At 37.9% G+C, this 16,148-nt stretch overlaps 1 protein-coding gene across 3 annotated transcripts in view; it reads right to left on the bottom strand.

The window, feature by feature from the left end:
- NSUN3 (NOP2/Sun RNA methyltransferase 3) overlaps positions 1–16,148 on the bottom strand; it is a 161,794-nt gene that overhangs the window by 127,534 nt on the left and 18,112 nt on the right. For all 3 annotated transcript variants that reach the window (XM_087818111.1, XM_087818110.1, XM_016196551.2), the window contains exons 4-5: positions 7,131–7,285; positions 6,279–6,400 (exon numbers count right to left, since the gene is read on the bottom strand). In XM_087818111.1, coding sequence (XP_087674237.1) covers positions 6,279–6,400; positions 7,131–7,285 — 277 coding nt within the window. The remainder of the gene's footprint in view (positions 1–6,278; positions 6,401–7,130; positions 7,286–16,148) is intronic.

Genomic DNA, 16,148 nt, shown 5'->3' with positions numbered 1-16,148 from the left:
GTGTGGGGAAGGCCTGGGAGGAGGCGGGAACAGGGTGGAGAAGGTCAATGGGGGAAAGAGGAAGACAACTGTAATACTTTCAACATTGAAGATAATTTTTTTAAAAAAATAAAAATAAAAACAGAAATCATTAGAAAGCATGTATTCAGTTTAAATATCTACCCATTGTTTGTTTGGTAAAATAAACCTTCTTACAACCATACCATATCCTTATCCTGGATAAATTAACAAATGCTGATAAAATGCTATTTTCCAGATTATTTCATACTGTCAATCTACATTTGACACATAGTTTTATGACAGAAAATATGATTGCTACAAATTATAGCTATGGATGTCTCCTCAACCTTTTACAATTTCATTTAGTGTGGAATATTTTGATCTGTAAACTCTTACTAAAAAGCAGTATGTTTTTTGCCCAAAAAATGACACACTTTTAACTCACAATCCTGCTGCCTAACTTCAGACGAAAGGAGGAAAAGGAGGAGGAGGGGGAAGAGGGTTACAGCAGCCAGAGTCCTAGCAGCAGCAGCAGTAACAGCAGCAGCAGCAGCAGCAGCAGCAGTAGCAGTGGTATTAACTGTGCTTTGTCTTTGTCTTCTGGATTTCACACCCAAGACCAAGCATATGATGACAGTGTGCAAAGTGAACTGAATTAGTTGGACTTTAAAAAGAAAATATGTGCATAGCTAAAACAGTGGTGGGGGTATTCCATTCTAATAGAACTATATGTCCAAAGGTTATTTTTCCAATATGAACACATCAACCTTTTGGGCGCTATGTTGATGAATGATGACGGCCCATGCTCCAGGCACCAGGTATCTCTTATCTCAGCTCAAGAGCATAACAGAAGCGATGTTGGTGATGTTTTTTAATGTTTCTTTTAAAAATACAGTTTCCGCTTTTTAAGGATTGTTATCTGGATGATTTATACAATTTTTCAAAATGTTACAAAATAATCTAAGCTTCTCCTTTTTTGGTGAGTTCACAAATTGGATTTTACTTGTCAACTGGTGAGAAAAGAAAACCAGAAGGGGTCAGTATTTTAAATGTGATTGATTTCCTCTAAGGAGATGGATGACATGATACATTACTGCAATAAGATACCTATATTTTTGTTATAAATGATACTCTTCAATTCATACTTTCCCACCTAAGAATCATGTAAACTTCTCTTGCACAAACATGGTTACTTTCTAAAAAGACTACATATATAATATCATTTTTAGCATATTTTCTCACTGTTTTTATTAATATATTTAAATAAAAAATGAGCCAAGAAAATCTGATTGTGTAGTATGTTCATCTATAGTATGCAACAGAAATGATTAGTCTCAAAAATTATTTTGCGAAATAATAATAAAGGTATACTTTCAATTGCCACTCTATAATTAGAATTGGCTTATGGTCAATTATTCCTTATATCCTTTCCAACATTTTCATCTTCTGAAAATTATTTGGGGGACAGATGTTTAAGAGAGTTGTATGTAACTTTTTGTTCATGTTTTATAAATTTAATAGAAGATTCTAACTTTTCCACTTCTATGTGGATAAATCAGAGACTCCTTAATAAGTGGTACAACAAACTCATCTATTTTGAGATCTCTCTCCTGTCATCACTGTGCCTTCCAGTAAGCTTTTCATGCTAAAATATTAGGTTAGATTACTATTTTCATGATTATATATATTACAGATTCTACACATACATTAATTTTTTAAAGAATTTTTAAAAGACTATTACATATATGTTACTATTCCATATGTATTAACATTACTCCTTTAAAAAAATTAACATCAAGAAGCTTCTATTTAATGAAATTGTGGGCCATATGGGTTGGTTATGGCATCAATATTTTACCCATGGGAAGTGGTTTTTTCCAAGCTTACACACCTTTGTTCAGATCACTTCATGTAATTGCCATCTCACTCATTATATTCTTAAAAAACAACTCTATAGCTCATTCTAGCGTTGCTTATTTAACAATATACAAGGCCATGTTGAAATTTGAGGATTGCTGCTTTAAGGATTACTATACTGTCAAACTTAAGTTTTATTCAATTTATGGAAAGACTAGAGTTGCTTAGCATCATATCCATGTTTGTTGCACCTAGGTGGAGCTTCTGAGTTTTGTACTGCTTCAGATTTTCATAAATAAAATTTTTTCTCATGGTGGTAAGATAAAAACAAGAAACTTCTAATAAAGCATCGATTTTCACGTAAGTATCACATTCATAAAAATGTGTACAAGATTAATATTCGGTTGTAGACTATCGTGTTTCAAAAGCTATAATTCTGAACACTCTACAGGCTGCCTGTTTAATATAAATATGAATGATTTCTGATAAGGTAAATGAATATATTGCCACAAAGAGCATAAAGTACCTTTGAGCACCATATGTCAGCAGACAAAAGCAGATATAAGTCTAGTCCAACCAAAAAGTTTTCCTTATTTGTCTCTCAGTTTCTCCCTTCTGAGTGCCATCTTCGGTCCATAATACCAGGCTAGGCAGTATTTACTTGCTTGCTCTCTAACTGTTCTTTGCAAATGCAAATGAGGATCCACTATCAACCCTTTATACTTCTGACTCAACACACACACATATATATATATTGACTCTCTTGCAATTGTTTGATTTAAAACTTTTTATTTCTTATTGTGGAAAAAAAGTATTGCCTTTGTTAAAGAAATGTAATAACTAGGTGAGGAAGATCTAAAGAAAGAAAATTTTTTGTATGTGATACAGAGATAGAGCTGCCCCAATGAGAAAAATACTATAGACTTCCTTTCTTCATTTTTTGGAGTCAGGAGATAAAAGAGAGATTGTGGCTGGGATTATCATTTTTTTCCTTTATCTTTTTAACCCCCAGACTTGTAGATATGAGAGAATTAGAGCCATTTTCTGTGCCTATAGTTGGAGTATCCCCACTTTCCCCTTTACCATCATAATCACACAGCCAAGGACTCAGAGTTTTAGCTGCTTCAAGTGGCTCCTAAACCTCACACAGACCAGACATCAGAGGCAGGGACTATAGTAGCTGCTCAAGGGAAAGAAAGGGAGATGGCCTGAGTGATGGTCCTTCCCCATCACATAAGACTGTATGTATGAGAACCTACACTCATTGTGACTCAGATGTCAGTTTTGTGCCTGTCAATATGCTGCTACAGTGATGTGGTGCTAAAGCCAGTCCTTTGGAGAGTAGGATGATGGGAGGGAGGAGTGGCCACTGGAGAAGAGCCCTAGTTGCTCAGGCATAAGAAGGTGCCTAGGGGAGATTTACATAAATGCAGCATCTTCATCACGATGACTGAAATGCTGTGCGATGTTAAGGGACATGTATTAAATGGGGAAAAACTAAACTAAGATGAAAACCATGCTTTGGTTATGTAAAAGCAATACTAATCAAAAGTTACATGAATTGCTTCACATTTATGCCTAATTATACCATGCAGCACAATAATGATCATTATCATTATTTTTGTCAGATTAACTTTGCTATAAATTTAATTACAGATGTAAATTCTAAATACTCAGCCCTTGTAATTTAGTGTTTTTAAACAATTATTTACTGACCCCTTTCTATATTCCAGACAACAAATTTATAATATAGAACGCGAATAAAAACCACCAGACAATCCCTGCTCCCATGGGGCTTACGGTCATGTTGAGGGGAAAGACAAGCACTGGGCAAATGTCAAGCAGAGGAACTGACAATCAATAAATTTTTAAATAAAGTTAAAGATTTGAGGGGAATATCAATCTCAGGCCTAGGGAGTCAGGTAAGAACCAGGAGAGTTAATCAAGAGAAAGGAGAAAATGAGTTAGAAGAACTCTTAAATGAAAGGAACAGGCAATGCACTGGCCTCAGAAATGAGACAGTGCAAGGTGAGTGTGAGGAGCTGCTCAGCTGGAACACAATGCCAAGAAGAGTCCTGCGACATGAGGCTAGGCTAGTGAAATAAGAAGGAACCATGTACAAAAAGGACTTGAATGTCATACTAAGGAATCTGACATCTCAGTGACAATGGGGAACCATTGCGCTATTCCAGAAAGGAAACTGACAAGATCAGATTTACATTTCAGATTGGATTTGGCTTTATTATGGGGAGTCAAATAGAGCTCACACCTGGAGACGTGAAGGGCAGTTAGGAGCCAGTTACAATGATTTAGGTGACAGATACTTATATTAGACTATTAAGGATGAAAAGAATTAGATGGGCTTGAGAAATATGTAACAGGTACAGCTGAAATGTCTTAGTGATAGATTGCATACAAGAAAGAGGAGTTGGAGATGAACTTCTGACTTAGTCAAATACGTGACGGTATGCACGGCGATTAATGAGATACAGGAGAGAGGAAAAGAGGCAGGTTGGTGGGGTTTCTATTTGATTTTTTGTTTTGCTAATTGGGAGGGGGAAGCAGAAGATCATTAGAAATTATGAGTTCCTTCTTGACAAACTTAGTTCTATGTGTCTGAGGGGCTATCAAATGGAGATCTCGAATAGGAAAATGAATGTACATATAGGTCTGAGACAAGGGAGAAAGATCTGAGCTTAGGCCCATATTTGGAAGATAGTGTCTTAAATCGGTTGAAGTTATCAGATAAATAGAACACCAGTAGCCTAAGGAAACCCAAAATTTATGGTATGAACTAATTAAGAGCAAATTAAGAAAATAAGTAGAAAGAAAATCAGGAAAGGATAGGATTACAAAAATCAAGCAAAGACACTATTTTAAGAGGAAACAAGCAGTCAACAAAGTCAAGTGCAACAGAAGGTAAGGAGTGGTACAGCCGTTTTAGAAAACAATATCTCTGCAAATGGTCAACCTTCAAGGAATATGTTAGCATGTATGTCCAATGAGACAAATTAAAAGATAGTTCCCAGAAGCGGAAAAAAAAACACTTAAGTATCCAAAACAGATAATTAAATGGAGCATGACAGACTGCCCCTTTGAATATTTCATAGAAAATATTCAAAAGGGGCAGTCTTTTGAAAAGAAAAAAGTATATCTAGAAGGAACAGACTTTAAGAAATATTAAGTACAAAAAAGAGCAAGTTTCAGAACAATATATACACAATGACAGCAGTTATTTTTTAATGTATTTCTCTAGGTATATGTAGTTGTAAGAAAAGCAACAGAAAAAGTTTGAAAGATTATACACCAACTTAAGTCCAGTAGTTAACCCAGGGAACAAAGCTGGTATATGGTTGGGACTGTGGCCAAGGGAGCCTTTTACTTCACTTGTATTGTTTGAATATATTACAGTGAATTGAGACAAAATGGAAGGAAGGCAGTAGACAGAACATAAAAGACAGTAAGCTTGGTAATGACCAGGAAGAAAAAGAAGTGAAGGAAGAATTTTTCATGAGAGAGAGAAGAAAGATAATATTCAGATAAATTGTCTGATGAGAAATGTTTAGAAGAACCTTCTGGTAGGCATTAGCAAGCGTCCCCATAATGAGCTGATACATCATCTGATACAAAAACAAGACCAGCTATTAGTACTGACATAATACTTAGGTAATGGCAGATGTTCATAGTTGTATATCAGTTTGACATAGGAAGTAAAGCACATTGTCAAGCACACTGTCGGCAGTGCAGAGAAATCGTCACTCATTCTCCTTCCACAAGTGAGAAATAATGAGTGATGAGGCATCATTTAACTATATTTTAAATATTCCAGAGAAGTTGTATTCAGCATTAAACATAGGGATTACTTGGGAGCAGGGCATAAGTAGAAATCTTTTTTGAAATGAGGGTAGTCCCAAAATGCCTTATTTATGAAGGAAACCTAGCATCTCTTGCTCATGCCCTTTCGGAAAATTCTTAGGGACATAGGGGCTAACAATTTACTACCACTTCCTGGGAGGCTGACTCATCCAGAACAATGTGTTCATTACCAAACAAACAAACAAAAATGTATTCTGGTCCAAAGCTGCATTCTGGTTCAAATTCTGGCGAAAGAATAGGGTGATGAACCCTGGGCTTGGGATGGTCCCAATAAGAAAACAATTTTTAACCACAGTAAAATCATTTTAAAAGGCAATGTGCAGTAATACTGTATTTCATTGACAGGGCAGGGGCAGAAGGAACATTACAGCATGAGAGCCGAAAGGGAAGAGACTGAGAATTTTCTGGGTGCAGTCTTTGGAGGAATAATTGCTGACACCTACATAGGAAACCCTTCATTGGGGGGCTTCCCTGTGTCATGTTCTGTCACGCCAATTTAAATTACACTAGAAACCAAAATGAATGTTTGCATTAATAGCCCTTACCTTAAGAGTTCTATCTGTAGAACAGGCAACTTCCTCCTCTGGCTTATCCTACAGGCTGCCTTCTGCGAATCAGAAGAGAACAACCAACTTCGATCATTTGAACATGGAGCATCAACTAACACCTAGGAGAAAACGGGACATGTAATGCAAACATGTGCTGGAAACACATCCTCAGACACAAAGCTATCCAGAACATGACCAAAAATAGCAAATAAAGACATTTCTTTTAAAGCCAAAAATACACCATGGTTAAGTTCTTCTTTATGACATTTCTTCACCAATACTTTTCAGCAAAATTTCCTGTGAACTTTCAGTGGCTGGATTTTGGGGGCGGGGGAAAATGGGAAGACTAAAAGTCTAACAATATCCACTAATATTTCATATTCTTGACAACTACAGTAAAAAATTTTACAAAAGTGACTCATTTTAAACAGATGTTATATTTCTGAACTCTCTGCATTTATTTTTAGGAACTAGTATTTCCATTTCAGTTTACTGAAATGCTCTTTTTCTTCAACTATCACACCCTAAAATGAAATGTTGCCGAATTAGAGCAATACAATGCACATGTTTGTGTCCTGACCCAAATAATATCTGATCTTTTCCTAAGTATCTTTGAGGTGTCTGGAAATAAAAAACATTCTACAATCTCCAATCCCAATGTTACCGCTTCCTTTGAACCATGCTGACCATCAAATGAAAACTGCTTCCATGTTCACTTTATCAGAATTTCCCAGGGTACTGAGAAATTGTATCAGGCTCCATCTGGAAGCGGACAGAAAACAACAAAAAAGCAACATACCAGTGGTATCACTGGGAGTCCATCAGTTTGTCACAATGTAATAAAAGTACCTTGTCAAACGTTTCAGGCGTGGCATCTCCCATTTCTCTGCCATCCAATTCAGACACTTTAATTACATTTACCAAAGGCTGTGGGATGAAAGATTCTAACGTCTGCCTCAGCCACCTCAGTCTCAGACTATCGTATTCATTACAGTGGAGATAACCTAAAGATAAAGAATTTAAGTTTTAAAATGAATGCAATGGACCTGTTAAATTTCTACTTTTGATTGAATAAATTTCAAAAATAAATAAATTTATCATAATTATGCAGAAATAGGGCTCATATGTAAATATTATGATTCTTATCCTCAGAAATACAGAAACACACACACACTACATAAAACATTAATAGTTTTGCCTATATGGTTTCTCAGGAACTCAATATTTACTCATTTAAATTTAATTTTGGAGGTGAAAACCTGTAATATACAACCAATACCTCAGTTCCCCCTTAAACTCTTAAGAATAAATGACTATTCTTTTACATACACAGAGCTTCTTCCAGGGCAGAGCCCCTTCATGTTAAATAAAGGAAGATACCTGGTATGTGGGAAAAGGCATGTAACGTGCAATTGGCACTATGGTTAGAAATACATGGGCTCAAGTTATGAGCTGTGAGACTTTAGTGGGTAACGCATACAGCATGGTATGAAAAACAAAGGGATGATTCACATCTGGGGCTGGACTGAGCAGGACAGCACAGGATTTCATCACGCTACTCAGAATGGTGTACAACTAGGACTTCATGTTTATTTCTAAGATTTTCCATTTAATATTTTAGGGCCACAGTTGACCCTGGACAACTGAAACCACAGGAGAAAATATGGTTAGGGGGAAACTACAGAAGGCACTTAGCAACTGGTTCTCTTCCTAATAAAATCGATGTTTTGATTTTCCTTTATTTGAATATATTTTCATTATACTATAAATTATATAAAACATGTAATTATATAATATATATTTAAATACAAGCATATTTTTTAAAAGTCATAAAGGTATAAAGGAAACACATAAAAACTACATGAAACTCTTTGTGTTCAGATAACTGCCATTAACATTTCGATAAATAACCATATGGTATCTCTTTAAGTATATAACAGCACATAAAATTTAGAAAATAGAATTATATATTTGTGGTATCATTTTTTTCACCCCATTCTTCATCCACCCCTTCCACTAACTACCCAACTCCTCCATCAAAAGGAATCTACATAATTATTTATACACCCAGGATTATATTTACACACTTCTCTGCCCCTAATTCTCCACATATGTCTATACTTCAAAAGAAATACCATTATCTTCAGCAGCAAAGATACAGAAGGAGACCAGCAAATGACTTTAAAAGATATATATTTTTTGTTTTAAGATATTTAAGCTATTCTGTTAAAAAGGTAACTAGTGAAGAATCTCCTTTAGTGACTAGACTAGAAAGATGCACAATTTTGCACATCAATTTGTAATAAAAAACTTCTAAAATGTTTGGAAGAAGAAAAAAAAAGAAATCAAGCCCAGCTGGCGTGGGTCAGCAGTTGAGCATCAACCCATGAACCAGGAAATCACCATTTGATTCCCCGTCAGGGCACATGTCCAGGTTGCAGCCTCGATCCCCAGCAGGGGGCGTGCAAGGAGGCAGCTGATCAATGACTCTTGGTGTTTTTATCTCTCTCTCCCTTTCCCTTCCTCTCTCTGAAATCAATAAAACACATATTTTTTTAAAAAGAAATACCATCAAGTCTGTTGGTAGTGATAAAATTTTTATTTATTTATTTATTTTTAATAAAATATATCTTTATTGATTTCAGAGAGCGGAAAGGAGAGGGAGAAATAGAAACATCAATGATGAGAGAGTCATTGATCGAGCCCGCAACCCAGGCAGTGATAAAATTTTTAAAGGCTGCTAACTAAGTAGTCATGGAATAGATGTACCATCCTTTATTCAACCATTACCAATTGCTGGGCATTCACACTGTTGTTGGTAATAACAACATTCAATAAACATCTTTGTTTATTTTCATAATGTGCTTTTACTATTAGGGATAGTACCACAGAAATGGATAGGTTTGGGTGGGAAAAATACTAGTTTTAGTAAATACTACCATGGCCCACCGACAGAAATGTTATTGTTAGTCTGATATGGGATGAGGTATTGTAGTATAATCCTTGATCTCTAACAACTGACCATCTTTTCATTTGTTGATTCACCATTTGGTTTTGCTTTTCTGTCAAGTGCCTATTCTTATCCTTTGCCCTATTTTTCCTGTTGCACAATTTATATTTTCTTATTAAGGAGACATTATATTACAGATATTAACCCTTTTTCTGCCATCTGATTTTAAATGTTTCCTAAATTGTCTTCTGAATTCATTTGAAGTATCTTTTTTAATATATAGAAGTTTCATAATTTCTTTTGTAGTTAGTCATATCACTTTTGTAATTTCTCAGTTATTGGTCTTATTTAATGTGGTCATTTCACCACTAGATTTTCATCTGATTCAACTATACATTTAAGCAGACCACATTTGTAATCAACCTACACAGGACAGGAACCAGAGCTTACCAAGACATTCCTCTTTCATGGAAGGCCTTCTGATGGTCCACACAGGTGGTAATTCAGGTTCAAGAAGATGAGGCTCACATTGGGCAGGTGAAGGAGCTGTCCTAGCTTAAAAGTCTCACATCCCACAGGTGCCCACACCTCTTCTAACAACTCCAAAGGCACAGCTTCCAGGGTCCCCACAAGGGACGTGCTCAATTACAAGAACCATTGCACTTCGGAAGGCCCAAAGTATGGCAAACCTCTCCAGGGTTTTAGTCTTTCTCCCAATGCACATGCATTTCATCAGTCAGGGTCATTCTTATCATAAGCAATGTTGAAACACACTGATAATCTCTGTCAGGTTACCAGGGAAATAGAGCAAGAGAACTAATTGAAGGTGAAGTTCTATTGTAAGGGGGGGGATTTTTGTAAACCCTTTGCTCAAATACATATACGTATGTACAAATGTGTGTGTATATTACATCTCTATATATTTATAACATGTGTTATTTTCTCCTGATTGTCACTTCACTGTTAAAAACTTTTAATTGACTTCCCATCATCCACTAAATAAAATTCAAACACCTAGCCTTTAATTCAAAGCCTATAATATTAAAACCACAGGACAACCTTCCAATTTTAACCTATTATTTCACCAACATACTCTGTGCTCCATTAGACTTGACTGACTAGTTCATCTCTCTAACATATTTTGTGCCTCTATGGTATAGAACTTACCATACTTTATCTCAGAAGAAAGATATTCACATGTTTTGCTTACCTTCTCTATACCAGGGTTCCAATTTCTATGTGGCAAGAGCTCAGGAGATGGCACCAATTTTGTTAGAAAGGGAGGAAGAAGTGGGAAATCAACTTAAAGCTGCATTTGCACAAGTAGGAAATTTTTTATTATTTAGTTTACATGTTTATTTTGGATGGTTTCTGGAGGATTCTCTAATGCAGCTTATGGATAGGTGACTAAAGGTTGTGTCTTAGCCTGGAATCACTAGAACACAGTCTAAGACAAACATTTATGTTATCGAAAGGGTGCAAGCCCAGGAAAGCATGAGTGAGAGGAAAAAAAGAAAGGAAATCATTCAAGAGGGAGCACTAATTTAAGAGGGTTTATAATCAAGCTGGCTACAGCTCTGCTCAGTCTCTCAGGATATGTCAAGTTTGAATTACTGAGCCTTGGAAGAAACTGTGCGGTTTAGTGGAGTAGGGAGAAAGAACAATCTGCTGGTTTCTTCCTGTCTCCCGCCTTTCACTGGTCAACGTCCATTCCAACTGTTGATAACTCCCATACCCTTTGGGTTTGTGTTACCTGGCCCTTCCAGGCAGATGCTAAAGAAGCCAGAGAGTGCCAAGGCGAGGCATCGCAAGCACTCGGCCGTGGTAATCCCTGCTTGTCAGCTGGCACCCATCCAGAGGCTCCTCAATTCTAATGTGGCAGTGGCAGCAGACACCTGCAGGGCGGGCATGAGCCTTGGCTAGAGTTTCTCGGGTCTGGAAACAATTCAAAGCAGCTCAAGCTTTGAGGTGAGGAGTGGGAAGAAATGTGAAGCCAAGCATATCTAGGTGGTTCACAAGCTGGGGCCAAGAGAGTCCCCTGAAGTTACTCCTTGTCTCCAGCACTGCTGATTAGATACTAAGAGCCTTAAAGGAAAAAAACATGTCTTAATTATCTTCAATTCCACTTCTCCCTTTTTTGGTTTAAAGATTTTACAGTCTATTTCTAGTATTTTAGTAGTAACTCTAAGGTTTTTAACATGGATAGGTAAAAGAAAAATCCAAATGAAGTCAATCTTTACTATTTTTCCTAAAAGATACAAGAATCTTACAAGAATCCTTCCCAAACTAGATGCTAATGTTATTATATATGTGGGTTTTATTCGAGCTTACATTTTTCAACTGCACAAAACATTATTATCATTGGCTTCTATACTCAATGCCTGTTAGATTTTCCCATATATTTCCCATCTTCTTTGCTCTCACTTTTTTGTATCTTCTGTCTTCCAGCTAGGATAGAGCTTTCCTTTCTCCTGAAGCACACCCTTCTGAACGGTTGGTGGCAAATTCTTGCCCTCTGTCTCTGTCTTAAAAAAAGAAAATGCTACTTCATTTTTGCTCTTCCAAGATATTTAAGTGACTACATTTGGGGATTCACAGTCCTCTTTCCTTAGCCCACTGGAAACATCATTGCTCTGAATGCAGGTTTCCATTGTTACTCTCAAAGGTCATCTCTCAGTCTAACTGTTGTTCCTTTGAAGGTAAAATGTCCTCTCTCGCTTCAATTAAGATCTTTTTTATTTTCCGTGTTCTGCAAGTTCACTATTTGGTGTACATTAGCTTAGTTGTGGTTACAAAATTCTATAGGGTATTTCTATTCTTGCATTTTCATGAAATAATAAAAATCAACATGTGTTTTAGGTTAAGCAAATGCACTCAAGTCAAAAGCCAGCTTCAATGCTCAACTTACCTTCCATGTTCCCACTCTCTCTTAGATTTTGGCCACTGAGTATTTGGAGCTGATTAATACATTGTAAAAGATTTTTTCTTTCTTTAATATTATCCCCTACATTTTTTGGTTGTTTTCAGCAGGAGGGCTGGTTATGGTACCTGGTCTGTCATACCTCAGGAAACAGAAGTCTTAGTCATTTCTGTATCCCTCAGAGCTCCACTTACCATCCAATGCCTTGCACATAGTATGTGCTCCTTTTTTTTTTTTTTTTTAAATATATCTTTATTGATTTCAGAGAGAGGAAGGGAGAGGGAGAGACAGAGACAGAAACATCAATGATGAGAGAGTCACTGATTGAGCCCGCAACGCGGGCATGTGCCCTGACCGGGAATCGAACCCCAATCGCCTGGATCCTAGGTCGATGCTCAACCGCTGAGCCATGCCCAGCCGGGCAGTATGTGCTCCTTAAATGTGGCTGAGTTGATTTGAAATGTGCCATTATAATAAAAATACTTAAGTATAATAAAAATACTAAACTGAAAATCAGGCAGCTTTTCATTAAATTATAGCTTTAGTAAAGATTCTCAATTCAGCGTTGTAAAATAGCTCCCAGCTGAAACACAACTTTATTATAAATTGCTGCTTTGCATAGGGGATTTAATTTGAAATAGTATTAGGTTGGCTAAACTTTTAAAAATATGCACTATAAGGCATCACCACCCAGGTTTCATGCAGATACTAAGACTTACTATACTGAGATAGAAAGAATTTCATGCTGAGATTATAAAAAATACATGAAATCTTCGTTTTCCATCTAAGTAGAAAGGGAGAGGGTGAATTTAACAAATTACTGAAACAGTCATTAAGGCTTTACATTTGTATATGGCAGCCTTTGGTCCATGAAAAGGAACGGAGACGAGGAGTTTCACTCATTAATTTATTTTGGTACATATAATTTAGAAAAAAATAATTCTGCTAATTATTCCTTGGAGCCATAAGCCATAATGTGATTTTTTAATTGAATTTATTGGGGTGACATAGGTTAATAAAATTAGGTAAGTTTCAGGTGTATGATTCTATAACACATCATCTGTATATTGTCTTGTGTGTTCACCAACCCAAGTCAAGTCTCCTTCCATCACTAAGTACCACCCCCCTTAATCCTCTCCTTTTCCTCTGGTAATTACCATACTGTTGTCTGTCTATGAAGGGTTTTTTTGTTTTGTTTTGTTTTTTGCTTAATCTGTTCACCTTTTTCATCCAGCTCTACTACTCCCTTTCCTCTGACAGCCATAAGTCTATTCTCTGTATCTATGAGTCTGTTTCTATTTTATGTTAGTTTATTTTGTTCATTAGATTCCACATATAAGTGAAATCACATGGTACTTGTCTTTCTCTGACTGGCTTATTTCACTTAGCATAATACTCTCCATGTCCATCCCTGCTGTCGCAAAGGGTAAGATTTCCTTCTTTTTATGGCATAGTAGTATTCCATGGTGTAAATGTACCACAGCTTTTTTTTTTTTTAACTAATTTTTAGAGAGAGGGAAGGGAGAAGGGAGAAGGAGAGAGAGAGAGAGAGAGAGAAACACTGATGTGATAGTGAAACATCAATTAGCTGCCTCCTGCACACCCTCTACTGGGGATAGAGCCTGCAACCCGGGCATGTGCCCTGACCCAGAATCAAACTGGCAACCTTTCAGTGCATGGGACGACACCTCAACCAACTGAGTCACACTGATCAAGGCTGTACCACAGCTTTTTTATCCACTTAATCTGCTAATGGGCATTTGGAATGCTTCTAAGTCTTGGATATTGTAAATAATGTTGCAATGAACATAGGAGTGCATATATTTTGCCAAATTCATGTTTTGGGTTTCTTCAGATATATTCCCAGAAGTAAAACAGCTGAGTCATAAGGCAGTTCCATTTGTAATTTAAAAATAGACATGAAGATCAATGGAATAGAATAGAGGGCCTCGAAATAAACCCATGCCTTTATGGTCAATTAATATTTGGCAAAGGAGACAAGAACATACAATACAGTAGATAGTCTACTCAAAAAATGCTGCTGGGAAAATTGAACAGATACGTGCAAAAATAAATAAATAAAACTAGACCACCTTCTTACACCATACAAAAGAATAAGCTCAAAATGAATTAAATACTTAAACATTAGACTTGAAACCATAAAAATCCTAGAAGAAAACATAGGCAGTAAAATCTCACATTTCTTGTAGTAATATTTTTTCTGATATATCTCTTCAGGCAAAGGAAACAACAGAAAAAATAAACAAATGGGACTACATTCAACTAAAAACTTTTTGCTAATAAGTTTTTGCACAGCAAAGAAAATAATCAACAAAGTTAAAAGACAACCCACTGAATGGGAGAACATATTCACAATGATACATCGATAACGAGTTAATATCCCAAATTTATGAAACTTCAACTCAACACCAACAAAAAACAAAACACCAACACAATTTAAAAATGGGCAAACGACCTGAATAGACAGTTCTCCAAAAAGGACAGATGGCCAACAGACATGAAAAGATGCTCAGTGTCACTAATCATCAGAGAGATGCAAATTAACACCACAATGAGATATCACCTCACACCTGTCAGAATAGCTACCATCAACAAATCAACAAACAAGTGTAGGTGAGGCACTGTTTGTGACAATGCAGATTGGTATAGCCACTGTGGAAAACCATATGGAGTTTCCTCATAATGTGATTGTTTTATATGTCCTTCTAGATGTAAAAATTGGAATAATGATACTGTCCATACTGTAAAAGTGCTGTAAGGGCTACCTGGAAACGAAGTAACAAAAACAAAATGGTAAGGAGGAAACAAGATGGTGGTGTAGGTAACCACTGTAGCCGCCGCCTCCCACAACCACATCAAAATTACAACTAAAGTACAAAACCACCATCACTCAGAGCCTCCTGAAATCTGGCTGAACAGAAGCCCCACAACCAGGGAACTGAAGAAGCGCCAAGACCCGTAGGAGGGGCGGAGACACGGCCGGGGGCTCACCCCAGTGCCGAGGTTTAAACTTGGGAGAGACATCTTGGCAGCAGAGGTTTCCTGGAAGAGTGAGGGGTTCCAGCCCCACAGTGGGCCCCCAGCCCAGGGCTCCAGGGCTGGGAAGGGAAATCCCCACAACCTTGGGCTGTAAAAACCAAGTGGGACTGTCGCTGAGGGTCTCGGAGGCTGCAGGAGCCCCAGGCTTTCCTCTTAAACGACAAACACACGGACTCACTCGAACATGCTCCTTCTGAGCCCCAGTGCCGGGCAGTGGCTTGAAAGGACCTGGGACACTTGGGGAGGAACTAACCTGCCTGAAGTTGGGGTGAGAGGTGGAGGGGCAGCTTCCTCCCAGGCAGAAGAGCTGGCAGAGGCTGTTGCTCCTTTGGCGAGTCCTCCCAGCACACAGCTGGCATGCAGGCGCCATATGTGAATCGCCAGCACCTGACTCACACATTTGGCCCCTCCCTGGTGATTCCCGGAGGCCCCGCCCCTCCCCACCTGCAAGCTCATCCAAGCCATTTCCAGGGGCTTTTCTATGCAAGTGGCCTCTCGAGCCTTATGCTTAGGACTTTCCTAAAACCTCTCAAACAAGCAGCAGTGTGCCCCATATGGCTTGATAAGTGGCCCCAGGCATGACACTAGTGGCAGCCTGCACTGGTTCATAGCTTGGCCTCTCCTGGACACCTCCAAGCCCAACACAAGTAGCAGACAACTACGGTTTGCTGTGTAGCTCATGCTGGGTGGCCCTAGGCAAGGCACTGGCACAGGCTGACTTTGCACCTCCCCGGAGGCCCCAGAGACAGTGCACCTGGTGCTCAGACTCGACCACGCTGGATTACAACCCTACTACATTCACGAATGACACACTCAAGGGGTGCACTTGATGAACACCAAAGCTCCACTGAAGTAAATCCTGCTCCATAGGAGTATCTCCAGCACAGCAGCTCTTTGGCTGTCGTTGCAGCTGGTCCTCAAAGCCAAATGGCCTGGG

This window comes from Miniopterus natalensis, chromosome 6, assembly GCF_054644295.1.
Source record: "Miniopterus natalensis isolate mMinNat1 chromosome 6, mMinNat1.hap1, whole genome shotgun sequence".
Lineage (NCBI taxonomy): Eukaryota > Metazoa > Chordata > Mammalia > Chiroptera > Miniopteridae > Miniopterus > Miniopterus natalensis.
This window is presented reverse-complemented; position numbering and strand designations above follow the sequence as displayed.